This window comes from Amblyomma americanum, chromosome 1 (genome assembly GCF_052857255.1).
Source record: "Amblyomma americanum isolate KBUSLIRL-KWMA chromosome 1, ASM5285725v1, whole genome shotgun sequence".
In the NCBI taxonomy this organism is placed as follows: domain Eukaryota; kingdom Metazoa; phylum Arthropoda; class Arachnida; order Ixodida; family Ixodidae; genus Amblyomma; species Amblyomma americanum.
This window is the reverse complement of record NC_135497.1, coordinates 181,432,126-181,460,065: the sequence shown is the minus strand read 5'-3', so window position 1 is coordinate 181,460,065 and position 27,940 is coordinate 181,432,126. Positions and strand designations below refer to the sequence as shown.

The window sequence follows — 27,940 nt, the reverse complement described above, 5'->3', positions numbered from 1 at the left end:
ACCCTGTGCGGGTTGCGAAACCTTCGGGCAAAGTAAACTGCGGAATTAGCAAATCCGTAGGAAGACACAAGGACGACCCTAATTTCGGAAAAGAGAGAGAGAGAGAGAAGCGCTAGCGCATTATACATCTCACGTCGAATCGGGCCTCCAAGTCCTTGGTGTGTTCCTGTGTGTGCGCCCGATACACTCCAAGTATAGTCCGTTACTTTTTCCCTAAAATAGCAGCTGCGGGGGCGCTTCGAGACTCGCTAATGTTCAACAAATACCTCACTATGCATACTGCATTCCCTCTGCCCTGATAATTTCCGCCAGATTACACAGCCATGCAGCGTTTCGGTTCTGTGCAAATTATCTTAAGAGCTGATTCGCGCGCCCTCAGCTAAGCGCCATTGCCTTAGTTGAAGCGATTGCTCACAAACACTACTCGCCCGCTGGCGCCTGCTTAGCGCTAGCTGAAAAGAAAAAAAAATTCCACGCATGTTTCTGACCATTCCAGGTATTTCAGGCTCGCAGTAATCGCCTGCAGCCGCAAGTTAAACCTTTCAATGCAAGCATGAGCGTTTTTTCAATAACGTACGTATGTCAACGAGCTTTGTCAGTTCTGTTAACTACGATTAATTAGCCACACACCAGCTACAGACGTTAAGGGTAATCGAAAAGCCGACTTAGAAGTTGTATCAGATATTAGTCGCGCGGAGGCGCACGGAGCCGAATACGATGCACCAATAGATTATTTATGTGCGCAAGAAATTAAACAAGAAAATAGGTTATTTTATGCTCTTTTGTGATACTTGAGGTATACTCAGGGGCACTTGAAGTATACTCAGGGGAGTTTGATGGCGAATGTGACACTTTTTTTTTTTAACTGAACTGTTGCGAAGGGGCGCATTTCGGGTGCAGAAGAGTCTCCGATTCGGTTCGGCGAGTTGAATAAGATAACTTAATTTCTCGGAAAGTTTGAGATACATGCTTTCGGAAAGGGCATTCTGCTGTACCAAGGCTGCCCGACCAAACAACCCTGCGTTCAGTTTGCCGAGTTGCGCTGCCGGATAACGGCAAGCGTGACGCCGGAGTTATAGCAGTCTTTCTCTTCGGATTGTGTGGTTGCTCTTCGGCGCATCGTTCGCTGCGATGACGCGTCGCTCTAGAAAGAATGAAGTAACGATAAACCCCAGAAGAACACGTTGCGGGGCAAGTTGGTGCATAGCTTAAGTAGATGAAGCGCTCAAAAGACAGCACACAGACTTATTTCTTTGTGCTGTCCTTTGTGCGCTTCACCAACATAAACCCCAGTGATTGACGCGCGGTGCGTCAGACGCCTAGGAGATGCCTGTCCTCTTAGGCGCCGAGCCCAGCGAGATGCAGCAGTACGTCAAGCCTAGGCCGCGAGCGAGAGAGTGCGGAGACAAGGTCTGTATGTGCGCGCCGCCGATATCGAGGCAAAATGACTCAGACGCGAACATTTGTAGTTGCCGACCAAAGTCTGTACTAATTTACTCCTTGTGGGAAAATAATCCAACCTATATTATTTCTTAACCAAAATAATAAAGTATGTAATGAGCACTGAGGTTTCATCCCAGATACACTCTAAACACGAACTAGCCTTCACGGGAGTAAAAAGGGAGTGGTGTCGTCTAGCAAACTCCCTTTTAGGGGTAGGTTATTCTGCCCAAGCCGTGGAGTAGATTTTCATCACTAAAAATACGGAATACTTTAAGCTGGTGGCGAAAATAAACTCACTCTTCAAGACATCCGAAGTGCTAGCAGTTACGAAGATCTTAACCGGGGCTTCACTCTCCCCTATTTGCTGACCTCAAGACTTCCCGTGCCGCGTTTAAAAGCCCCTCCCATTGATACCTACATCAAGTAACTATATATGCTTTGCGGTGGGAATACACCTCCGTTACCAGGGGTAAGCATACCGTATATTAACGCGATAACGTTAAGGCTCCCGTGAGGGAGACATATATTATATTGGGACTAAAAAAAAAAGAAACAAGAAAAATGCGTCCCAGCCCGCCCGCGAGAGAGAGAGAAACGTTTAATGGACAGAATAGTTAGGTGGGCCTTCATTCCAGGAGCCCATTGGCTTTTGCCGCCGCTCTTGCCCGGTTCACCAGCGAAAGCTGGTCGTCCGAATGTGAGCTGCACAGCGCCGCCTCCCAGTCCTCAGTTGTTGGGGCACTGATTCTTGGTATAGTTGTGTTTTTCTGGCACGCTCATACCATATGGTATAAGTTAGCCACTTCACCGCATAAGGGGCATTTACGGGATTTATACAAGGAAATTGCAATCGAATATTTAAGGGGCCCCGTGTCGTAGAAAAGCCAGCGTCGTCGGCGGTATCGTTGGCCGTGAACGAAATATCTTGATGGAAGCAAATAATGATTGAAATTCAGGAACTGGTCACATAGTGTTCGTATCAACGCCAAATTTCTGAGAGAGGTTGCTGTAACCAAAAAGAAAGCTATTGAGCTGAAAAGTAATTCGGTTAATTTGGGTTTGGCCGGCAATCGAATACAGGGCCTTCGGACGGCGAGACGGGCACGCTACCCATAGGCCACGAAGGCTCGTTGGTTTTAGATGAATTAAGGTGAACCTAGTGAATGCGTCGTTGTGCTTGACTTAGTGAAGATTGGTTTGGTTTGGTTTATGGGGTTTAACGTCCCAAAGCGACTAAGGCTATGAGGGACGCCGTAGTGGAGGGCTCCGGATAATTTCGACCACCTGGTGTTCTTTAAAGTGCACTGATATCGCACAGTACACGGGCCTCTAGAATTTTTCATCCATCGAAATTCGACCGCCGCGGCCGGGATCGAACCCGCGTCTTTCGGATAAGCAGCCGAGCGTCATAACCGCTGAGCCACCGCGGCGGCCTTAATGAAGAGTACTGATGCGTAGACCAGCAATTATGAGTATGCTAATTATGAATCGGGTCGTTGTGCGAGTGTTTGGTAGGCAATTTGAACGGGACTCGATAATGCTGTCGCGTTCAACTTTTAAAGGAGAAGCTTAAGCGACGCCCAAGTTTTTTTTTTTTTTAGTGATCTAAATCTACCCCGGGACTTTGGCAGCATGCCCTGCCGATAAAAGGAAGTGTCCCTTTAAGGATTAAATGCTTTTAGTGAGCATCGTCCGAACGTGGCGCCAAACATGAGGCCGAACTTAACCGAAACATTCTGCATGTGAACAGATGATCTTAAAAACAAGGGATAGCATTCGTAATGGAAGTGAGTGCGCCAAGAATCGCTCGCAGAAATTGTCGTTTCTCAAACCGAAAGTCGAAAAAGGGTCGCTATTATCAAGTGCCGGAAATGACGTAAGAACGGATCATTCGAGTGATCGGGCTAATTCTCGCGGGTTGCATAGCTGAGGCGCGGGTTTCTATAGGCAGGCTTACTGCTGCCCATAGAAACCACAGCGAGCGGGCACGCATCTGTTAGGTACTGTTGGATAAGGGTGTAGAAGAGCCTTATGAGAAAATATCGGAATATATAACGACTGCACAGCTATAATAGTCCTCCATAAAATCAGCAATAAAATTCCAATAAGGAAGACAACCGCTGGTCCTTAAGGGGTAACAGAGTGGATTCCAAGAGAAGGCAAACGTAGCAGGGGGCGGCAGAAGGTTAGGCGGGCGGATGAGATTCAGAAGTTTGCGGGGATACGGTGTGGCCGCAGCTGGAAAAGGACAGGGTTAATTGGAGAGACGTGGGAGAGGCATTTGCCCTGCAGTGGCCGTAGTCAGGCTTATGATGTGTTAGCGATGCAAACGCAATCGCAGGAATTTACAGCACTGCGAACTTACGCACGCGAGCGGAGACCACATTTAGTTTCAGGGCGTCTGCTTCCGTCACCGAGGAGGCAGCGGTGCTAGTACAGCTATGTCAAGCACAATGACGCATTCATGAGGTTCACCTTAATTCATCTAAAACCAACGAGCCTTCGTGGCCTACGGGCAGCGTGCCCGTCTCGCAGTCCGAAGGCGCCTAACATTAAAAAAAAAAAAACACTTTTCCACAGTACCACAGTAGGACTGCCAAGTCGCATTTCAACCACCTGCCTTTCAATCCACGAATTAGAACGTTCTTGCGGGCTAGTTGGTTCATTGCAGAAAAAAGGTTAGAACTGCGAGAATTAGACACGAGAGGAGAATAGGAACAAACACGACAACACAGGCGCCTGTGTTGTCGTGTTTGTTCCTGTTCTCCTGTCGTGTCTAATTCGCGCAGTTCTAACCTTTTTTCAATCCACGCCGTCCGTAACCCTTTCATTCCTGATGGGTCCAGCTTGAGGAAAGTTCTCGTTGTCCCGTACCTACGTCATGTCCGGTAAGTTGCCTAACTTCGCGATACGCCGCCGGGTGCGCGCGTTGTCTGCTATGCAGCCTTTTTATGCGAGAGCATAAAGATCTCGTTTGTATTTTGTATTTTTCGTGAGTATCTTGTCACACAGATTATTGCAGTCAGTCATACTCAACGAATCTAGTATACTCTACAAAGCTTACAAAAACGAACACTATGGATAATAACGTTTTATTCCCTAGGTCGTCCAAGCAGTAGTCTATTCGAAGAACCTCAAGTACTAAAATTTTAGTTGCACGACTACACAATTTCCCTTCTGTTAAATTCTATAACAACAACTCTTCATTCCCCCTGAGATTATCCATTTTTGCCATTCGCAGCACAAGACATGCTGCTAACGATAATTTTTACCTTCGTACAGATTAATACGTACGGTGAGAGATTAGCTGAATTCGCCCGAACCAAGGTCTGGAATACATTGTCAAAGAAATTTAAGCATTCAAACTATCCAGAAATTTTAAACTACCTTCTAGATTAGTTTCTGTACAATCAAATTAGGATGTAATTTCGCTGTTTTGTTCTCTGTTTACATTCTTTGAAACGCTGGTTTGCACATTTCGTGCCCAGATTCCTTGTTGTTATTTTTTTGTTGTTGGACCAGATACAAGCCCTGCAGCCTCCCGGTCCAAATATTTTGTGCAGATTTTCCTCACATGAGACAGCAAAGCTTCCTTTGACTTGACTCGAGAAACACGTGCCACCGAATTTCGCGTCACAGGTAATAGCCGCCCTGTGAGATTTGTATTTCATATTTCTGGTCAAGATCAAAACATTTCCGACTGCTCTTTGAAGCATACATAGATTCCCAGCTCTTGCAGACTTGCAGGCCCATCTCGCTTAAATACAACATCATCGGAATAACTGAGAAAATGGTTCGTATTCGTCTAACTCAGTACATTTACAGGAATAATGGTATCTGTCCGAGGCAGACTGGATTCTGCCAATGATGTTTTGTGTGTTCATATTGATTTGGAAAACATTATTCGAGTGGCTGGCTTGGCGGTCATGCAAGACTGCCGCTCCCGCCATTTTGGATGCTGACGGTCGTATGGTAGCGCTGATCACGGGCTTGTGAATTTACTATTGAACCCCTGTAAAGTGCAGGACTCTCTTGTTGCTTAGACCCAGCAGTTCCTCATAGGCAGAACATTCCTTTGTTTCCGGGACGAAAGAGACAGACTTCAAGTGTTCCAGGTCCGGTCCTCCATTTTCATTCTATCTGATATCTCGCTGTCCTCGATCCGTATAATATGTTGGCTGACGACATATTTTCTTTTCCTGCTTTCAATGCGGCCTCCACACTTTTATGCCATTCTGCAGTCTTATCAGTCCGAACTGGAAATCTGGTGTCAGTGCCTTTCTCTCTCTCTCATAATGTTCACAAATGTCCTGTTCTCGTTCCTCCGGCGACAACTCCGTTGTCTATTTAGTTCTTATACCGCCAGGAGGCGATACCGCAACTCGGGTTTTTTGAGTATTTGAAGATTATCATCAAGGTGGCGCTTGAATTTCCGCCCACAAATTGCCTATTACGCTTACAGGGGAGCGTGCCGCAGGGTTCGACCTGTCCTAAAGCCCGACTCCATGTTTAAGCAGTACCTACAGTTCCGGTCTTCCAAAATTTGTGTCGCTGGTTTCTATCTCGACCGAAAAGGTATTTCCACGCCGAATTTAGTATCCTTTTTTTTTCGTGGATATTTTATCTGAAGACGTCGGGTGGGAATCCCTTCGTTCAGGTGTTGCTCTCGCAGCTGTAAATCGAACATGCCTTCTTTAGTTTAATCCACTGCAGTCTCACCAAATGCAACCGACCGACTGATGCAGCAAGCAAGAGTCGCACATTTTTTTTCCCCTGGGCAAATGAAAACGTTTAACAACAACCACCAAACATTAACTTTGTTTTCGGCGATGTATAACCAAAACATGCAGAGTGAACTCTCGAAGGCCTCCTATTTCCATCGCGCAGTGTCGTTGCCACTGATGAGCTATATAGCTCAATGCGAGGAAGAAACAAGCAACGGGTTTTTGCTTGATTGCTCGCTTGTTCTGCTCAGCATGACTGAGCTTTCCCTTCCACTCACGTTACAACATCCTAATTTTTCTAGCAGAATTCGTCGCCGCCAGAAAGTAATTGCGTCATCAGCATATTGGGTCATCGGTGTGACAGGCGCTATCCCAGTTGGCACGTGTTTTAACTCCGCCTAGGCTTTTTTTTCCATGTGTCACCGCCAGTTTCTACTACCGTGCCGAGCCACATCGCAAGGTCAGCCTCGAGTGGTCTCTTGGGCACGGCTTACCGCCCGCGCTTCGGGAAACCGTTATTCCTAAAGCACGCTGATTAATCGTCTTTTTTGCATCATTTTGTCCTCGGATAATGTCAGGCTTTTTGAATTTTTCGAGGAATGCAGGTCCACGCCTTTCCTGGCAATGCGAAAGAATGCGACTACTTTTCCTTCCAGGATTCATCCCCTTCCTCCCGGTCTGATTGTTCGTTCATTAAACTCTGCTTGTTGCGCAAAGAACTTTAAACAATGAACCATTTCCTCCCTTCCTGTCGCGCTTCATCTCCCTTCGCAAACCTTACTGCAATAACCTCGTCGACAGCCGAGCTAATCTGCTCTCCGTTGCGAATGTATTGTTGTTTGGCGCCAAATTCACTCGGGCTTCAGCCACGGACCGTTCTCTGTGCCGTTCGTAAGCTCATTGGGGTTTGCGGACTTTACGGCTTTGTTTCTTAGTTGATTTCTTGATGTTTCAGTTTTTTTTTCTGCTTTCTGTTACTGTGCCTTTGTGTAAACGGTGCGTGCCCACGGGGGGGAGGGATTGGCTGCTCAGTCGGAAATTCAAAGTCCCGCACAAAGAAAAATAAAGAGGGAAATAGCTCATGAAGACAAACTCAGTAAAGGAGCAAAAAAAGAGACATACACTATTCAAAACGAGGAAAAGAAAAAAAGGAATCAACCGTGAAGATTACAACGTGGACTAGAGCCCTAACAAGAGAGCCTTTTCCCAAGCTTCAGTGAACTTGCGAGCACCGGAACAAATGGCGTAACAAGAAACAAGATTAGCCGTCATCGATGAAGGCTGACAACGTGTGTGCCAGTGCCAAGTCTATCTACCTGTTTAAAACCGACCTGTCGTCACTCTGGGCGCAAAACTTTAAATGAAACCGCATCATTATTACACGCGCTTTTTATAACTAGAACTAATACTAATTACCGACACTCCTTTGTCCGCTGGCGTGTTGTTCCGAGACGTCCGCTGTACTTGCGCAAACGGTGCTGCTCGGAGGGACGCCGCAAGCGTTCCCGGGCATCTGAGCGTATTTGGCGGCAAAGCATGCACATTGCCTCCTGCGCCGGGAAAACTTCGAAGGCCGCCCACGTTTCGTGGAATGCCCATTCCTCCACCTTTCGCAATACTCGTCCAATTTAGTGGTGAGCTTGCACGAGGATTGGCCAAGACTTAATACATTAAACGCAACGAAGAGAATAAAATAAAAAGAAAAGCTTGGCTAACTATAACCACCTGCAACCGGCCAGCAAGCCTACTTTTTACCACAATTAGTTCGCGAAGGCGTGAAAGTGCTTGAAAAAAGAAAAGAAGAAACCTGAATGGCGCAGCACCGAACGAAGGCATACATGCCCGTCTAAGACAACCAGAGGGAAACCCAAGAAGCAAACAAAAACCCCCGAAAGAATTCTTTATCGCTAGAGGAGCAGGGACAAGAAATGGTCCAGACACTCTTGAATTCCCCTCAGTCTTCAAGCCTGTGACACGTGCTCTTTTCTCGTCGCCTTAGTTTTTACAAGCGCGCGACCTCATCGAAGACGGCGAATGGGGATCGCGCAAGGGGAGCACTGCACGGGTTGATGCACTTAGGCTTGAAGCCCGCACAGCATTTCTTTTTCTTCTTCCTTCGCCGTGTGCTCACGCTTGAAGGGCGCCGCACTTGAAATATTCTCGTGCTAGAGGCGAGCCATTTCCTCTGCACCAGGTTCCCGCAAGGAAAACTACACAAACCGGACGAAATAACCGTTTTAAAGTGCACAGTCAGTCACCGCTCTCTGCTGCTGCTGCTGCTGCTGCTGCTGCTGCTGCTGCTGCTGCTGCTGCTGCTGTTTCGGCCCTTGCTCTTATGTTTGTCTAGCAGATGTACGCCAAGGAGCGTAATTTATTTCCTCCTTGTCTGAAGATCTGCGTCTTGCATGCACAATGGTCTGGCCTCTTCAAGCTGGAACTCGAAAGCCACGCATCATTAGAAGTGCTTTTCCTTCGTGTAATGTAGCCGACTAAGAAAGAACATCTTTTTTTGGCTCTTGTGCTAACAGAACTCCAGGTATCGACCGCCTCTCGTGTTTTTGCTCCTAAATTCCGTTCAGCGCTCTCCACACGCATTACTTCTCGCTGAGCTCAGCTCTCCTTGTGATTAAGCACAGCATACTGCGCGAAACTTCGGCAGCAATCTGCAGGATAGGCGGTGGGAAGTTTCCTGCAGTCGCATATATATTCACATATTCAGTCACATATTTAAGGACATGTAACTTCATGCACAACTGACCTTTACATGCCTATTAGGCGGCGACAGGCGTTAAGGCAAGCCACGTTAGTGCCTTCTAAAGAAAGGTAAATAAGCCAAAATGTCAGCTGTAGTGACTGCACTTCACTCCTACACGTACTGTAGCTAGGCCTGTAAGCATGGAAGGGTCTGGCGTGTTGCGCAATACACGGAAAAATGTTAAGAGCTGAAAATTCTCACTGTGGCCGGCATCAGCACCAATAATCACAGAGTCATTTCTCAATGGTGCTGACGCTACTGAATCGTCCATGATAATGATAGCGACGGGGGGGGGGGGGGGGGGGGGAGAATTATGCGGACAGAAGGCAACTTAACTTTATATGTTAAAGACATGTCCTCAGTTACGTAAGAACGGAAATCAAAAAGCGCGGTAGTGATCAAATGACATGACATGAACAGTGAACGAAACTGTGCAAAATTTAAGACGAAAAAAAGAGCTGGGGGAGGGGGGTCACAGGCGCGCACTCACACTCACAACGTGCAGAAAAGTTAGCACCCGCCTTAAAAACAAATGGGCATAACCTGAGGTCCTGCACGGAGAAGCATCGAGTCAAATACAGTCGCTCACGACAGTCATGTCGCATGGAAGACATTAAACCTGCTCTAGTGAGTTGTATGATGATGGCAAAGAAAGAATACGTGTTCGAACGTATCAGCAGTTCTGCATGCTTCACAGCAGTCATCATTCGACATGGGCCGGGTAGGACCATTATACCTATAGACAGTCATGATATGACGTGCTCTAGGCTGAGGAAACAAGTTGCTGCCGACCTCGGAGACATCGCCGGTATACGAAGTGTACGATCACGAAGTTTATGCAGAGGACAGGGCCCAGGCAGACGACCAGGCGCTTCAGCTTCCTGCAGGAAAGTATCCACACACTAACCAATTTCTCACCCTTTAGGGTGTAAATCAGCTGTCCCCAGATGAACACCCTCTTCCAATTGTTCGGTGCTAAAAAAGGGTGCAGAGATCAGCACCCCTAAGGAAGGGTGCACTTAATGATACTTTACAGGATGTAATGGTTGCACCCTCATTAAAGGGTACTATTTTTTCATAACACCTCTACGAATGCATGTTGGAAGGGTGCTCCACATTGATCCACCCATGAAGCAAAAGCCTTGGTCTGATGCGCGCCCTCTAAACTTTCACGCTGTGCCCTCTTCCTGAAGGGTGCTGATCTCTGCACCCTTTTTAGCACCCAAAAGGGTGTTCTTCTGGGGACAGCTTGACAGTGGAGAAAAACATTTGTTTTACAGCGGTAGCTATTAGGCGCCCGTCCCTGGCTTGCGCGTCGCCGTCGTCATAACCGGCGGGTGCGTTAATGACATCCACATCCGGCCAGGCGGGTGGATGTCATTACCGCACCCACTGGTCATCAACGCACTCACCCATATCACGGTCAACCTGGGTCGCATAAGCCTACGGGTGGCTCTGTTTGGAACAACAGCCGCATGCCAGTGCAGGGTGCATCACTTGGCCACTACGCCGGCTATCGCTGAATCTCGCGTTACATATAGTCGTAACCGTCCTGCGAGTTTTTTTTTTCTTCTGCACCTAGGAGGCGCTATTTGTTCTTAAGGGACTTCCCAAACGTATCCGAAAGGGCCACCGACTGGCGGCGCGCGAAGAAGAGCCACATCACTGCGAAAGCACAGCGGCTTCGTGACTTTGGCTTCATGTGTGTCTTTGGCTCTTCCCTGACTTCGAGCGCAGCCCAACGCTTTGACACTTTGATCCGACGGCTTTAGCGTCGAATCTTCGTCGATCGAAGCTTATTCCGCCCGGAGGTGATAAATGGATCGCGCGGTGCGGTGTTCGTGCTTCCCAGGCTTCCTTCTCCCTGCCCCCACCATATCAGAGGTGCGCTGCGTATCGCGAGGAAACACTGGCGGAGTAATTTTTGCGCGGGCATAAGTGTCCGGCTTGCTGCTTGCGTGAGTGCGTGCGCACGTCGTATCGCATTCTGCCCCGAAGCGGCAATGCAATGTGTGGATGAATAGGTATAGCTCGTCCCGAAGTTGCATGGTTCATGACGCATTCTGTAAGCCACTTGTCTTTCGCGTGCTTCGCGAATTCAGCCAAAGTCGCAGTTTAAAAACATTCTGCGAGCGGCACATTTTGCGAACAGGGCAGCAGACTTCATTTGGACAACTACTGCGCCTTAGGTGTCCAAGCTTCCAGACGCTGAAAAGGGAAGAACGCGGCTCAGCGCTCACTTCCGCGGCGCCTATTTACATGCATGGCTGAAAACACGCTAATGAGCCCGGTTGCGGAGCAGCCGTAGTTCGCGCGGCGAATTATGAATTTTACTCGTAAATGCCGCCGAAAGCTCTGACGGCTTTTGTGCTCGTCACTGGTTTTCAGAGCTTTTACGAGAGTGCAAGGGCTCGACAGACATTTGTTTTTAGCAATTAGCTGTTGAAATTTTGCCCAGAGTACTTTTCGCGAGCTGCATGCGATTCGCGAACAACGCGAGAATTAGATCCACGCGGAGACTAAATCGTTTACAAAGTACGCCACGAAAGACCGGCAAAGGTCACCCGTATAAGGTCTACTGGCACAGCGCTGCTATTTGGTGCCGCTTTTTCTAATCATGCGTTAAAAAAAAAAAAGCTTCACCCTGTTCTCTCTCAACTCTTCGCGCTCACGCTTTTTTGTAACGCTCGCCGCCGGTGACACCGCGCGACAAGAAGGGAGCGCGTGCACGGGGTTGTATCGCTGCGGAACCGTCGGTAACGCAGCGGTTGGTATAGTCGCTCTTCTGCGCCGCCACATGAAGACTTTTCTGTGATGTTCCCTGCGATACGTCCCAGTAACTGCCACTGAAAACACGCTAATAAGCCCGGTTGAGGAGCAGCCGTAGTTCACGCGGCGAATTATGAATTTGGCTCGTAAATGACGCCGAACGCTCTGACGGCTTTTATGCTCGTCACTGGTTTTCAGAGCTTTCAGAGAAATACGCACGAGGGTTGAGGTGCAGCCGTAGTCATTTTTAATTTTTTTTATTTGTGCCGTTGGTGTGTCGCGTAGGACTATACCAACGTTTATGATTCCAACACTTATGACAAAGATGAGAAAAATTCCTCGTCGCGTATTTAAAAAAAAAAACTTATCGTCGCGAATTAAGGGCGTGCCTTCAGAAAAGCAGGGGGGGCGTGTACAACCCCCCTCCCATGGTGGTGTGTATGGAAAACGTTGTATCGCACTCCGATACAAGTCAAGAACGAAATGGCAAATGCCCTCAACGGAGGTCAGCGTGGTATTCGCGCGTGACCGGCAGGCAGGTGCAAGGCGGTTGACCGCGACGTCACAGCAGTTGAGGTGCCTGCTTTGAAGGGAATTAGCCGTTGCGTCCTGGAGCTGTTTTAGCATAGTGCGGTCCGCTTCCTCACAGCGCTGGAGCCGGACGAGGCTTCACTGTAGCGAGATGTTTCGTATACGAAAAATCACGCTCACAAAAAATACACAATACGACACGACACCGCAGCATATTATGGAGGGAAAGGCAAGAAGATAGTGTCGACAGCAAGGAAGACGGAGCAGCGTGTCTTTCCAGCAGCGGAGTTTCCGGCTGCGTCGGCTGCCTCTGCGCGAGGGCTACAGTGACGTCACGAACGGTTTCCGCGCGTCACGGCTGAGAATGGGACTACTCCAGCAGTTCCCTTTCTTACTTTAACTCGCGCCCGGTTTCGATCCCTTCAATTTTAGCGGAAATCGCCTGGCGTTTTCCGTCTTGTTTCTTTCTTTCCCTCTTTTGTTGAGGAAGGAAACAGGACCAGCCTGACCCCATTTCTGCTCTATACATCGGGCCGCCCGCGCGGCTCGCCGTAGAGCAGCGCTTTCGCGCTATGCTGCCTACACACTCTGGCCAAAGTATTCGCACGAAGAAAACAAGCGCGGACACGAAGGCGACTCTGCCGGTGCGCAACAGCGACGGAGAAGGACAGGCGCGTTCGGTTTCACCTGCGCCGCCGCCGCAAACGGGACGCTGCTCCTAATGAACGTGGAAACAGTCGTCGTCGTCCCGCAAGCACGGGAACGAGCGGCCCGGGGGGAAACGTGCGCCCAATGACGTACGCGCCGGTGCGTGCACGACCGCCGCCGCGGCGCTCGCCAAATTGCGTGAAGCGTTTAAATGGAGTTGCGGAAAGAAATGAACCGCAGGGAGGCGTCCTCCCCTTCGATCGCGGGCCTTCGACCCTGGCACGGGGCGGCCCAGTTAGGCCACGCCAGCGGACGTGTTGCGCAAGCGCCGGAACAAATTTATCGACGCCGAGAAGCAATGCACGACGCGCGCCCAGCTTTCGAGCGCACGTCAGCGGCGAACGCAGTCGCGCTGCCCCGCTGCTTCTGCGGTGCTATCAAAACTGCAGTTAACGCGACCACACGACGACGTTCCGAAACGCATCACTGCCGGCTCGCTTTTATCGCCAGCGTTGCCTGAATGGCGCTTTCGAGTTTTAACGTCTTCTCCATGTGCTTTGGCGCTTTTGGTCACGCCTTAAACGTATACAAGGTATACCAACGTCCCGTTACCTTCGCCCCGCACAATTTAAGGAAAACGAAAGTTTACCACGGATTAACGTTAACGTCAATCATGGATGACCACGTCGGCTGCAGACCTACGCCAGTCAGCATGGCTGATTATCCTGCTCTACCTCTCGCCCTTTCGACATCGACCTCACATACAAATGACAGCTCAAAGCGTTTATGTTCTTATCGTTGGAGCATAAAAAGCACACTTCGTTGCCAGGTTCGTTAGTAATAATTTTTCTTTACTTTTTTGTTTTCATTTGTAATTACTGCCACGCCAGAGAACCCACTCTACTACCTCTCGAAGACCGGCGTCAATCTTGGCTTCGCTTCCATGCATGCATATATATACGCACCACTTTTGTTACACCCCTGGCTGACGTTACGTGGGGCATACCGCTTACGCTGCGACGCCGGCTCTACATTTGTTTTTGCTGCTGCCCCTCCCCAACGTACAGTCGTGCGCACACCTGTCTAGAGCGCTCGAACGGCGTGCACTGCATGGCGTCATTTGCGAGTGGCCTAGGCCTCTAAACCCGGCCTTATCGTGTGCGCATACTCCCACCGGCTGTGCTTAACTCCCCATGCCTTTGCAAGCTGTGTCGGAGCCGCCGGGCAACGGCAGTTGTCAGAAATGCACAACAGAGCGCGCCGCTCGAGCGCTGTAGCCGTGTGTGCGTGGACGACTGTACATGTTGTCCCCAAAGCGCACTGAGATCGGCGCCAGCTCTGGTTGACTTACTGGCAGGATCCATCGCTTGAACAGGATGGGATGTTGATGTAGAGGAGAGACACGACAATGTGGCAGCTTGGACACGTGATCAACTCGACGCTGCACCGCTGCGGGATGCGCGGCTGGTTCGGGTCGTGGTCGCCGTTCGAGTTGGCTCCGCCACCGTCGGTAGTCACGTTGGTGGCCGTGATGCTCCCGGTGTCGCCCAGGGCGACGTAGTACTTGCGCCCGTTCATCCATCTGCACAAGTCTGCGAAAAGTGAGACAAAAGAAATTCCAGATAAGCACGCGAAGCTCTAGGTGCAACAGCTGCAGAAGAGCCATTCCCACCGATTCCCCGTAGAAGCCTATGTATTCTGTCGACGTTATATATTCTTCGTCTACTACCTCTTTTTCATCTCCCAATTCTTCCAAGTTCAACTAGACAACACAGATAACCCCTCATCCTACCTTTGCGGCTACGTATGTGGTGCACGCTATACGCGGCCAAAGTATGATTTTAAACACATTGGAGGTCTTTATTGTTACCCGGATCGCACCTCCGCAGGGAACGCAATTTAGCATTCGGCATACGTTCAACAGATGGAAGCGCCACGCATGCGACGGACGATTGAGCTCAAAGCGTGACCAACTTGAGTGTCGCTCGCTTAACAGCTATCAAAACGACGTAACACTTTATAAAATTAGGGAAACTAGGCGTCTTTCTTCTTTAAAACTGTTGTGATATCTGTCACGTCACTTGACAGATCCCCCATTGTGTTACAGACCACAGCCAGGGTTATTATCCAGAGCCTGCCTGAAACCAAGATGCTTTTTTACGGATCCGAAAACGGCGATGCAGAGGCCAAGTTTGCAGTTGTGCATTAAAAAAAAAAAAAGAAAACGTGCCCGGGCGCTACAGCACCTGCAGCAGCCCAGAGTGTGCGGAACGGTACGTGAGAGCGTGTTTTTTCGACTGGCCCGTTGGTGCTGCCCAAGCAGCATGGCGTCCTTTGCCCACCGACAACGGAGAACAGGACCGCGCATCCTTAAGGGAAAGAAGAGTTGAAGTGAAGGAACCATGAAAGAGACACGCGGTCGGCTTTTGTGAACAGTACACCGGCGTTTTCGCGGACCGTCTCCGCTGTTTATTTTCCTGGGTACTTGGCCCGTGCGGGCACCTTGCGATATACGGTGTGAACTTGCCCTTTACTGCTACAAATAGCAGCGAAAGAAAAAAGCAGCCCAGCAGACGAGGACGAGGGAAGGGACAACACGAGCGCTGACTTCAGCAACTCCCCCCCCCCCCCTCCTCCCCCTTGTGTCAGAGAAACGACAGGCTATGTCCTCACTCTTGCGTTGCAAGAATTGGCGACCACCGAAGGAAAGAAAAACATATTCTGGTAGGGTAGGCAAGATGAATAAGCTCTCTAATAAGACCTACAGTTTCCTTTCTGGAACAACGAGTAAACACGCAAAGAAAAGGAGCTTCGAGAAACTGGCGAAACACGTCTGTTGAGTAACGACACGAGGGCGTTCAGCAGCGCTCCTGCAGCGCCTCCGAAAGGTGATGGATGTAGTACAGCATGCGTGACAAACAGTTGCAGTGAGGGAACTAGGTTAGCACAGCACACAGCGTGGGCGCTCCCACGCTTCTCTTCAGTGCTCTCGAGGCCCGCGGGTTTTGGGGCGGCTTTTGGGGTGATGGAAAATCACGCGCGGGAGCCTCAACTCCAGTCAGTCCTGTGAGCGCGTGCCTTGCACAGCCCAGCGTCAAACACGGCTTCGGCCCTCGAGGCCGAAAACGAACGCGATACGTGCACCGATCAGTGCCGTGCTCGCCATATTGGCGCGGCTGAGCGCCAATGCAGTTGTTTCTGAGCCGCTGCATGATGGTCTTAGCTTTGCCGCAACACTGCAGGTGACTGCAGTTGATCAAAGCCTACTGAAATATGCAGTCACCGATGTTTTATTCGCAGTCACAATTCCTTTTAAACAATGTGGCGCGTTTAATTTTTGGACGCATAGGAAACGTGGCGCGCGAGCCAACTTTCACGATCTCTCGAAAATAAACGGAAACAAGACACCCGGAAAAGATCTTGATTAATGGAAAACAAAATAGCTAGAGCAACAGCCTTTATACTCTTAAAGGTGCACTAAAGAGGAATCTGAACTCGTCTTTTTACCGCGAGAACTCTATCTACACGTTCCCGGCATTCTTAGAAACTTGGAACTATTCTCCTGTGCGTCCGATTGCACTAATTAAATGGGATTAAACGCTCCGGCTCCCGCTCTTTTTTTTTTTTTTGAACTCAACGCGGTAGGTAGGAGGAGTCAACCAACGCGTCAGCCAGTCCCGTGGCGGATTGCCGCTCTGCCATCGGCGGAGTGATACGTAAATCAAAGAGTTCACGTGTAGTTTTATTTTCGTGGGCCTGATTTGCGGCTATATTGTCTCTGACTGAAACTCTTCTTTCACAGAAACCTAAAAAACAAAATCAAAGCGAAAGCGAAGCCGCCACGAGACTTGTTGACGCGTTGGTTGACTCCGCCTACCTACCGCGTTGGGTTCAAAAAAAAAAAAAAAGGCGGGAGCCGGGACTTTTAATCTGATTTCATCAGGGCAATCGGCCGCACAGGAGAATAATTCCAAGTTTCTAAGAATGACCAGAACGTGTAGATAGAGTTCCCGCGGTAAAAAGATGAGTTCAGATTCCTCGTTAGTGCACCTTTAAATACTGCACACATCAGACTGCTCTGACTCGTCAAGTTTCGATCACCTTCGGCGAAAACATTTAGAGCTTCAAAGCCTGACAATCTGACCGTCCGCTTCGTTGAACGTTTTCGCCTTCATGACGCTTTGGTAGGCTAACTTTTTCTCTTTCTCTTTGTCGAACGACTACTTGAGCATCTCAGCTTTGCGCCTGAAAGTAGTTTGACGGTTCTGCGAATTTTCCAGTCCTGCTCGTGTTTCGCCTCGCTTAACGACTTTTTAGTCGCTCGAGCCAGGCAACAGCTCTGATAGTTTGGTGTCGTATCAAGGTTAAACAGATTATTTCAACTCAAAATAACCTAATCAAGTATAACAAAAAAAAAACTAACCCAATACAGCCATACATTCGCGCTCAAACATTAGTTTGAAGGAAGCGCTCTACCTTCAACAAGCCGTTCGCTCACCGAGCACACATGTTCGTTTATGGACAAAACATTTCGACTTGCTTCCTGTCACCAAAGAAATAGAAAGAAAAAGCGGAAGAAAAAATTATAGGCAATCCCTGGAATAAACGAATTAACAAGAACACAGAATGTTAATGTGGGCAGAGGTAATGTGTGAGTAACCTGGCCGACGATGCCGAAATTGCCAACAAAGTTGCGTTGTCTTATCTGCATCGAGAGCAGTTTGGGGGGACACCAGGCGGGGACACCAATGCAATATAGCGGGACTACTCGGGGTATATGAAAACGTGACAGGAAGGCACAGAAGGTCTTTTGCCTTCTGGCAGTGACTGTCGGCAGGCTGCGCAAAATGTCGCAAGTCTAATTTCGGACGGAGGCCGCTCTTCATGCGATCAAACACTTCCTACAGGTATCGTTGCGTCTCAGTTTGCATCACTGATCTCCACTAGGGGGCTGGATGCCGCATCGGACGCCCGAAAGTGAAGCCACCGCAAGTTGGGCAGCATGTCCCGGAAGTGAGCCTTTGGCAGTGCATGAAACCGGACCTCAGCACGGTTTTTCTGTTTTAGTTTTCATTTTCCACTTAGCACCTTGTCTTTTCGACGTTCTTGTCTTTTTTCATGACAATGCCTACCTGTTGCGCCGTCTACTGCATGAGGAGAGCAGCAAAGTCCTCGGGAAATACGTTTAAAAAATAATGGTCCATTGCATCGCTATGGGACGACACTAGCAGACGACAGAACGTCGCTACACGCGGCACGTACGGAGCCTCGTCTGCTCAGCTGTGTGTCGTCCCGTTGCGCTAGCTTCACCAGCTCTGCTCTTTGTTGTGATGCACATTGTCGCGCTCTAAGCCCAAGTTATACCATTAATGGGGTACAAATTTATGAAAGAATAGGTGGAAACCTTCATTAGGCAGCCGACTTTGCAGTGACAATTTACCGAATTACGTTTAGACCGAACCGGAGTGGGGGCGAGGACACAATCTGGTGGGATGCCGTCTGTGTTCTGCTGGTACACATTAGCGCGTCCAAAAGGTATATGGTACTACTTTTTCGACGGAGCTAGTGTATCAAGTACTGTTTCGTACTGTAGCAAATTATGCCTGAATGGGCTGTTATTCGTGATGCTTGGTGCAGTTGACTTCTAACAGCGCTTGTCACATGCGCTGCTGCATTCGTCTTTCTCGTCAGTCGTTTCTCTCGCGCAGTGTAGGTGAAACATGGCTGTGCTATTGAGTTAGATTAAAAGCACGTCTGGAAGGTAAATGACACCCTAAAGCGATAAATCATCAGCTGCCGTCGATGAGAAGAGATCGTTCGCCAGCAACCTGAAACTGAGACAGCGGCAGTTCGAGTGTCAGGATTTCCGCGCCATTGCCTTTTCTTTGCTACACGAAAATTTGTTTTTAAGATGGCCTAGACTGATCGTCATTCCACTACTTGTCCTAATTACGCTCGGAAGACAAGAACCAGATCAGAAAATAGTGTCCAACGCACGTACCCCTTTGCCGCGGCATGGTGAGACCTGCATGCCTGTTTTCTTCGGTTTCTCTGAAATTACAGGGTTCCCCAAACAATGCACACATTTTTCACGTTGAGCTTGCTTATTCCTTTGATATTACAGTAGACGTTACACGAAAACAACGCGAAAAACTGAGAAAGGAACGGCGAAAGACGCGACTTTTTGCATTGAAATACACAGCAGACACCGAACTTCCGGGACATGCCTCCGAACTTCCGGTGGCTTCACTTGCGCCCACTTCGGAAAGCGGGAATGCGGCATCCAGCCACCTAGTGGAGATCAGTGGTTTGCATATGTGGCAAATAGCGCAACGTCCTACAAAATCCATTTATACTCGTTTGCAACCATATCTGCATACGCCGTGAGCAGACGACGAGCAAACTGCAAGAAGACGACGGCGCGCGGAGGCACTCGTTTAGCGAACCTTCCAGATCGGCTGACTAGGTCTCTAGCTTCAATAGCGCTGCAGATAACTTATGAGGTGGAGTATAGGCGCGCAACTGGGCTCCTTTCGAGCTTTTTTTTTTTTTTTACTGCGACAGTTGGATAGGCGATGTTACTCGAAACCATGTCGGTGGCGGCGCCATCCGCGCACGCCACACCTCCACACCCCTTGACTGCTTAGTGCAGCCGGCTACTCCAACACAGTTAACGCTGCATCCCCACAACACCCCACTCTCCATCCCTATCGCGCAATGTCGCTGCGCTCCGGAGCTACCTAGAACTACCGTGCGTCACGTGCGGTGTGACCTCTACACCTGCACCCCCTACCTCCCCACGCCACACCCCCGGCTACTCAGACACACTCAGCAAAAGGTATTCACCAGAGCTTACCACTGGCGCTATATAATGCGGATGTAGAGGCAAAAACGCAACACACATCCCGCACCTTTACCCAGAGTTACTAAGCATCTACATTTGCATCACCCCAGCTGTCGCTGCGAGGGTAAACGTAGGAAAAATATTATTCTTTTGTTTTTCTTCTAGCGGTATACAAAGCGATGTGCAGCACTGTGTCGATACGGATCGTTCGCTCCGCGCTTGTGGCTTCTCAAATGGATTTTTATTTTCAGTGCCGTGAGAACGGTTGTACAAACACTTTGATTTCAGTACTCTTCTCACCACCCATTTACCGTTCACTGTATACTTTGGGTTGTTGGGAAATGCCATTTTCTCTGTGCATCAAGACTTTATTCTGCACAGTGAGACATTGGCCACGAAGACATGAAGTTTGAAGTTTATTCTCAGTTTCCTCATACAGAAACTAAAGCATTCCGAACAAAAGGTGCTTCCTTACACCTGGCTAGGTTCAGGGCCCTAATGACCTGTACACAGGGAAAACAGCGTGGTACAGATGAAATTGTTTTCTCCATTCAAAGATACATATTAAAAATGAAAAAAATACAACAGTAATAAGCACTTAAAAATGAAAGAATGAAAAACAACAGTAAGAGAGACTCAGAAAGCTAAACATAATTTTTGTCGTTGATGACAGTTTTAAATGGAAGCACTTAGTTCTACATTACGGTCAGTGCACGCTTGAATACATCAAGTGATGTGTGCCGTTTAATTACATGACTTCAGAGAAAGGGCATTTTTGTGCCGTCGGCAAATTGCCGCCTGTGTGACTTTCCAGAAACAAGCACTGCTTCTTCATTTGTAAAGGCGCAATACGGTTCTGAGATGTTTTATGGTGGATCTTGAAGAAGCTAATTAATCTGACTTACGGTACCTCCTTTTTTGCAACATGTCGATGAACTCCTAGATACGTTCTTTCCAATTAGACTTCACTGCGTATAGTAAACTCTTACGATGGATCGTCCCTCCAGCACTGACACGTAAATCCGCCCCTGCTATGAGGAGTTCTCGGGATTAGAATCCCAACTGCACTGCGTCACTCGACCACTGCAATAGATCCTCAGCTGTTCTTTAGAGGTGGTGGTGGTGACGGGGGTGCTGTTTTGCATCCGTTGCTAGTAAGAAATCAAATTTGGTGCGGTGAGGATACACAGCCACTGCATCCCTCGGGCTTTACAACTCGAACTCTCGAGCAATAGCTGTGGGTTTGAAAACCTCCATTGCGCCAGTATTGACGGCCCCACAATGCTCGTATACCGTAAACATGGTGCTGTATTTTATGTTTCCTTTTCCTTTTTGCTTGCGCGCGCGGGTCAAGGACCGCTGGAAGAACAAGCAATGCTAGCGAACGACGCAGCCACCTCTGCAATTTTACAGCGGACCGGGGATCCATCGCGAATGCGAGGAAAACAATTGGCCTCCCACCGCACCCCCCCCCCCTTTTCTTGCTATATCTCTCTCCTTTTCGCGGAGATAAATCCCGCTCACAGACGACAATGAAACAGACACGAGCAGGCGTTCGAAAGCATAAAGACTGATTTCTTCTCGTTCGAGGAACTGTTGTTGTGTACGTTTATGCGTCAAGAATAAACCGAAAAATAAAAGAAACGGTTTCAAGACCTTGCTGCGACGGTATCGGGGATTCTGTTTGTAATACCCCTCTGTGAATGCGACGACAAGCTGGCAATGTTTCACAGCCCCCTCCCGCATCAAAGGGGGAAATAGAACTGCTGGTTTTTTCATCTCATGCGGATCAAGTGTTCGCATGCAGAGCAGTGGTTGGGGATCACCGCGTTGGTACTCGCCTGCGACTGCTAAATAATTTATAGTTGAATTTCTTCTCTCATGCTGTTTCGGTTTTATCTACCGAACGATAACTGACCACTGGCTTTAGGTCAACTACACGCCAAAAAACCTGCAATATAAGCGCTGATACGTAGCTTTAATTCACTGCAATACTTAAACCAGCCTGCTTCAAGAGGAGGAATGACAACACGCGACGTATCAACAGTTATATATATATATATATATATATATATATATATATATATATATATATATATATATATATATATATATATATATATATATATATATATATATATATATATATATATATATATATATATATATATATATATTGCCGTTTTTTACTTGCCTCACGTGACCTAAAGGTCAACTACACGTCGCAGCCATCGTTCGGTTGATCAAACCGAAACCCAAACAGCGTCAAGAATAATTTCAATTATAAATTATTTAGCGGTCGTAGGCGAATATCACGGGATGATCCATGTATATTAATGCCTAAACGCATCGTTTGAAACAAGAAAACACTCAGCAAATTTTCGGTGACTATAGTGGCTATAAGGTTAACTTGCCAGCTGTTGTAGAATATCTAACTGAAGTGACTGAAGTACGTCAGTGTCGCTAAATACAACTAACAGTAAGTTTACGCGGCTCATCGCAGCGTAAACATGCACGGAGAAACGGCATGTATGCACAGGAGTGTCTCTCTCCGCGCTATATGCCGCTGATACTGAATTATCGACGCTTGCGCACGTCGCTAAATGCCTCGGTGCCTCGCGCACCCTCTGGGCGTGCAGAGCAAAATCCTGGCACGGTGTGTAACAAGATGGTTATGTTATGTAAACTACAGAAACTTGAATAAAGCAAACGCCGTGCTTTCTAATATGCTCAGTTGACAGACCGTGGCGCTCTTTTAGAATAAAACGTAGCTTAACGTGACCAAAATTGATGTCATCAGACAGCAGGGCAGGAGTAGTATAGTACTATCAGTGGGGATTTAGTCGCACAGCGGCAGTTGTGGTGAAGCAGGCAGTTGCGCCAACGGGCAAGCTAGATAAATTAATTAGCTCGTTGCGTTCACGCAGACTGCCTATGTTTTCTTTGTCTATTTTTTTTTCCTTTTCGCACAAGGCAGCAGACAAAACATTCGCGACGTAAAGCCAATAAATAAGTAGGCTAGGCGCCCTGCTGGCATTATACCGATGGCAGTGGGGAGTATATATGTTGGCGTTCTGTCTTTTGTTGCATCTTATTATCTGCACGTCCTGCCCGAGCAAGAAAGAAAGCGCCGAACGCGTACTACGTGAAATGTCGGACCATCTGTCCTGGTGGAGCAGTCGCCGTCACAGACAGGAAGGCGACGCAACCAAGCGACAACCTTCGGCTGATGTTAAAACGATGAACTTACCACCGTCGGGCTTGGCGGCAGCCGGGGTGCCCAAGAAGGCCACAGCCATTAGCAAGACCCACCATCCTGCACGAAACAGACCGGCGAAAATGCAGAGTAAAAATCTGTGCTCCGTTGAAACGGCAGACAGGCGTTTCGCGCTGTGAGTGAACATTACACCAAACAGACAGACTGGCCGGGGTGCAAAATGCGTTCGTCAAGGGACAAAGCGTCCCCTCGGTCCTGCACAGCACAAAGGAACCGGACCAAGAACATCTGATGCGAATCAGCTATAGGTTGTTAAGGCACTTGTGCGCGTTTCCTTTTTTTTTCTTTGGTAGTAAATTCCAGAATCACTAGCATGTACAAGAAGCTTTGCAAAGCGACCCCAAGTTGAGGACTGCGCGCAGAGGAACAGTCAGCCGAACTGTAAAGTATGTTGTCTGAAACGTCTTCTCCGTCTGCACCGGTCACAAAGTTGTTCAACTACTGTTGTGTGACGATTGAGCTAATTAACGAGTCACGCTACTCCTACATGCCCTAGAGCTACCCCCCCCCCCTTCCCCAAGAAATGAAAAATTAACAGCGCATGTACCGGTTCTGGCTTTTGCGCAGTGCTTTAATTATGCCTTCCTTCTATAAACGCTTGCTTCTGCCGGTTCTGATCCGACAACTAGCAGAACCCAACTCGAATACGCGCTTCATTTCGGAACAGTGTTCATTCAATCTGCATGGGATTAAAGAATTATTCACGATAATGCTGCAGTGGCGCCGATAAGCATATCACAAATTTATTAGTTGGTTAACAGCTCCAATAAGGAATAATGAATGAACTTTTAACCACTGCAAACTAGAATGTGGTTACATATATGCGTAATGTGAGAAACTAACGGAAATATTCAGCAATAACTTCAAGCGTTCCGTTATGCTGCAAAGAAAAAGCTCCTTATATAAAGGATCGTAATGAGTGAACGCTGGTTTTGAACACCGCATGCATGAATAAACTTTCTACTGGCAGTCGCTGTGGCCTGTCTAGAGGCACGCATGCGATTATTATTATTATTATTATTATTATTATTATTATTATTATTATTATTATTATTATTATTATTATTATTATTATTATTATTATTAAGGAAAACTGAGGAAAGACTGAAGGCGGCCTATGTCGATAGACTACCACGTTATGATAATAAAGACGCTACTTTCGCCGAAAGCGGAGCTTTTATAATCTATAAAAGGCCTAAAAGCGAAGTGCAGGCGGCACCATCACCGGCCGATTTAGCAAGGTAACTGCGATCCATCAACACCGTTTTTCGCGCGTATCCGAGAGTCCGGGCTGTATCACCGTTCACTTCGAGACGGCGATCACGGAGCCCTTTTCGGAGGCGAAAAATTTTTTTTCAAATTTCGCAGCAATAAATGCGCCTTTTGCTGCCTGCCGGGTAAACACCAGCCTAACTATTTGTTGGATACAACTCAAGATCCGGACCAGGACGAATTTTTTTTTTTTTTCACTACGAAGTTTCTGTGTGGAAGCTGTATAGCTTTCCTTTATATCCGTAAGGCTGCTCTTGGGTGGATGGCAATGAGCAATTACCCCGTTATTACAAATCTACTCCAGCTTGGGGGATTCCCTTAAATATTTGACCAACTCAAGAACGCAGCGCCAAATGACCCTCATAGGAGGCCCTCCAGCCAATGGCATCGACCGAATGCCCTGACGTAGTGGTTAATCTCCTTGCACCTGTTAGCGTCACGTAGCAAGGGGTAGCGGATGAAAGGGAATTAACCACGGCTTAATCGGATTGACCGCGGCCTCACGAAAATCGGTCGACGCCATTGGCTGCAGGGCCTCGTTTGAGGGCCGCTCCGTTCTTGAGTTGCATCCGACTATACAAATGGCCATAGGATTGGATTTTGCTACTTGGATGGAAAATCCCCAGTGCCCCGTTGTCCGCAGCAGACCGAGAGAGCGAACGTTCTCTTGACGTTTACATATATTTTTTTTAAGCAAGGAAGCTGAGCCCTCGTAACGAAATCGTGATACAGACTGCGTTATTCGCGTAGGATGGTGTACCTTCAGGGAACCATCAGAAAATATTTCCAAACGACAGTTGTAAATATTGTAAATCAGACGCGCTTCACGCAAGGTGCCTGCATAATTGTCACTTGGCTTAGCTTCAGATACCCAGTCCTGAATTTGATAAACCTTCGCCCACGCACTTACACCTGCAATGCACGTCATAATGACGCATGGGTGGTGCCTCACTGTCGTACAGAGTACGGTCGCCGGTCCATTTCTGATCATGCTGCTGTTCTTCTTAATAGCCTCGCACTCATCGACACCTACCCGGAAAAGATGTCAGTACGAGCAATACATGCGCATTTCCTTATAGCCAACGCCCCGTGATTTCCTGTATACTTGTGCTTGTACTTTCCTCGCGGTCTTGGTGCCTCTATTATCTCGCTCTTATTTTGATGTTGCGCTTTGTTCTGCTATAAAATGCCTTCCAATTTTAAATGGCTTTGAAGGTTAACTTCTCCAGACTTTTTCAAACTCATTAAAATTCATTACACTGATTGTGTTTCAAAGTGAATAAGTTTTCGACTTCATTATGTTTAAAGCCTACTGTGTTTCAGATTGACTGTGTTTCTTGCGTACTTCTAACTGGATGCGCTTTCATCTGAAGTGTTTTGTTCTGTAAAGTGCTCATTTGGTCCGCGAACTGAAATGTGAATTTGAATCCGGTATAATGTGCACTAGAACTACTACCGAACTGTACTGTACATACAGAGGGCCAGGCTTTATTACGCGGCTTTTACCCGTCACCCCCTTTTCTCCTTGAGAGAGAAAATAAAGTTTGATTTGATTTATATATCCGCATCAATGCTTATTTATCTAACAACGACATGCAGCGCAACATGCTCTGCGAACTAAGTGGCTTGCTGGCGCCTTCGACAATATATAATGGTGCGCGAAAATACTCAAAAGCAGAAGTGAGGGTCAGCATATCTGTGCGCGTTTGAACTCTGGTAAACTTCGCACTTATCACCTTCGAAATTCTGTTTTTTCTCCTTGGAACCAGCCGAAGCCATCCTTATTGAAGAGATAAAAATTTCTATATCGGGCATAATTGAATTAGCCCTTTCGATGTGACCAGTTACCCAATTAAAACTGTACCGCTGAGCGGATTAAATGATCAGAAAGGCATTGTTCTTGTACAGGTGCATTTGAACCGCCAACCCCACCCCCATATTTTTTTCGTTATTTCACGTTAAGTCTGAGTAACGTGGAGGAGTGTAAGTAATTACTGCATACAGGAGTATGTGTCCACCTTGGGTTTTTAGTTTTCGTCTCTTTCTTTTATCCCCCCCCGCTCACCCCCTTTGATGCTGTTTAACAACAGCGCATCAGGTAACTCAAATTCAAAAGACGGACTTAAACGCGCGGCAGCATGCTTAACCACTTCTCGGCGTTCGCAACGCTAGATAAGCTACACGCTCTAAACAGCTAGAGGAGCAAGAAGGGAGTGCGCTAAATGACAGCTTGCCATGATTACCATCATCAAGCATTGGCTTTTTCATTCCGAGCATTTTGACACCCCCTTTGAACCCCCTTTTTTCCATTCTTTTTTCATTTCTTTAATCATTCAAATAATCAATCAATTACAATGATTTCATTAACTCGTCATCGCCTATCGCACACCAATCAGTCATCAATCACTAGAACCACAAATTACCATGATAAGACTTTTTCTTACGCAGCCCCCGATTATTTCCGACACGCGGTGCCGACTATACTACTACAGCGACGGCTTTTCGACCTAACGAGCTGTATACTCTGTCAAGGTATTAGAAAAAGCCGCGTCAACATTCGAGCGGTGCGGTGATGCCAGTGCACGAGTGATTATTATTATTATTATTATTATTATTATTATTATTATTATTATTATTATTATTATTATTATTATTATTATTATTATTAATAATAATAATGCGCTTTATGGTGGCTAGAGCAACAGTGGCCAAACAACTTCATGGGACTTTCTGGCGAGTAAGTTACAGAGCAACTGTGATGGGTACAGAAGCATTTTGTCATTCCTCATGTGCAGCGTACTCGTACAACGAGAGAGAGAGACGCCTTTTAATGCCGCTGGCGATGTCAGCCTGGCCCATGCGGCTGTCACGCTACTCCAGACGACACCAGGCGACAATGGTGACGGATGGAGCGATACGCACGCGACTCGCGCATGCATGTAGTTATGCGCGCGCAGCAAAGCGCACGTGTTATCTGAGAAGTGTTGTTATTCCAGACAACGCTTCAATATCCTCTGGCGCAAGGCAAACAGCAGCAGCTGGCGTCCTGGCTCGCGTAGGCGGCGCGAATGCGACGGGGCGACCCTGTGTACGCCGAACGGCCGGAGAGCCTGTCGCTTCGCCGAGCTCGTCAGCTGCTGGTTTGTTCTGGGGCGATTGCGCAACACGCGCCTTCGGCCGCCCACGGTTCCGGGCCGATAGATGAAGGGCCTCATTCGAGGCGGATGACGGGTCGTTCCGGGACGACGGGGGCGAGTGGGCGCCGAAAAAGCGCGGGGCTCATCGCGGAGACAAAGGGCCGCTATTTGCGGACCCGGCGCGCGGGTGGGCGGATGTGACAGATTCGCCGAACGGCGGCACTGTGGGCCCACCCGCCGTTTGCATGGCCCGGATCGAGGATTCCGCGCCTTTTATTCGGCGGCTGACAATCTTGGGGACATAAATGGCGCTCTTCGCCAAAAGTAAACACGGTTTGCTTCTCGGCCGTACAGTGCATACGGCACCCCTAACGACCAAAAGGGGTGAGCACAAGGGTTCTCCTTACTTTGCGCAGGTTTAGAGACTGAGGGGTGTCACATGCGCTCCGCTACACGGCGAAGAAACAAACCTCACTGCGTGGTTACTTTTGGCAAAGACGGTACGTGAACGCGCGCTGAAAACTATCTTGAGCAAACGGC

General features: G+C 48.1%; 1 protein-coding gene across 2 annotated transcripts in view; it reads right to left on the bottom strand.

The window, feature by feature from the left end:
* Nucleotides 1–27,940, bottom strand: part of Culd (CUB and LDLa domain) — a 124,100-nt gene that overhangs the window by 31,999 nt on the left and 64,161 nt on the right. For both annotated transcript variants that reach the window (XM_077647924.1, XM_077647923.1), the window contains exons 3-4: nt 22,965–23,030; nt 14,222–14,462 (exon numbers count right to left, since the gene is read on the bottom strand). In XM_077647924.1, the coding sequence (XP_077504050.1) occupies nt 14,222–14,462; nt 22,965–23,030 (307 nt within the window). The remainder of the gene's footprint in view (nt 1–14,221; nt 14,463–22,964; nt 23,031–27,940) is intronic.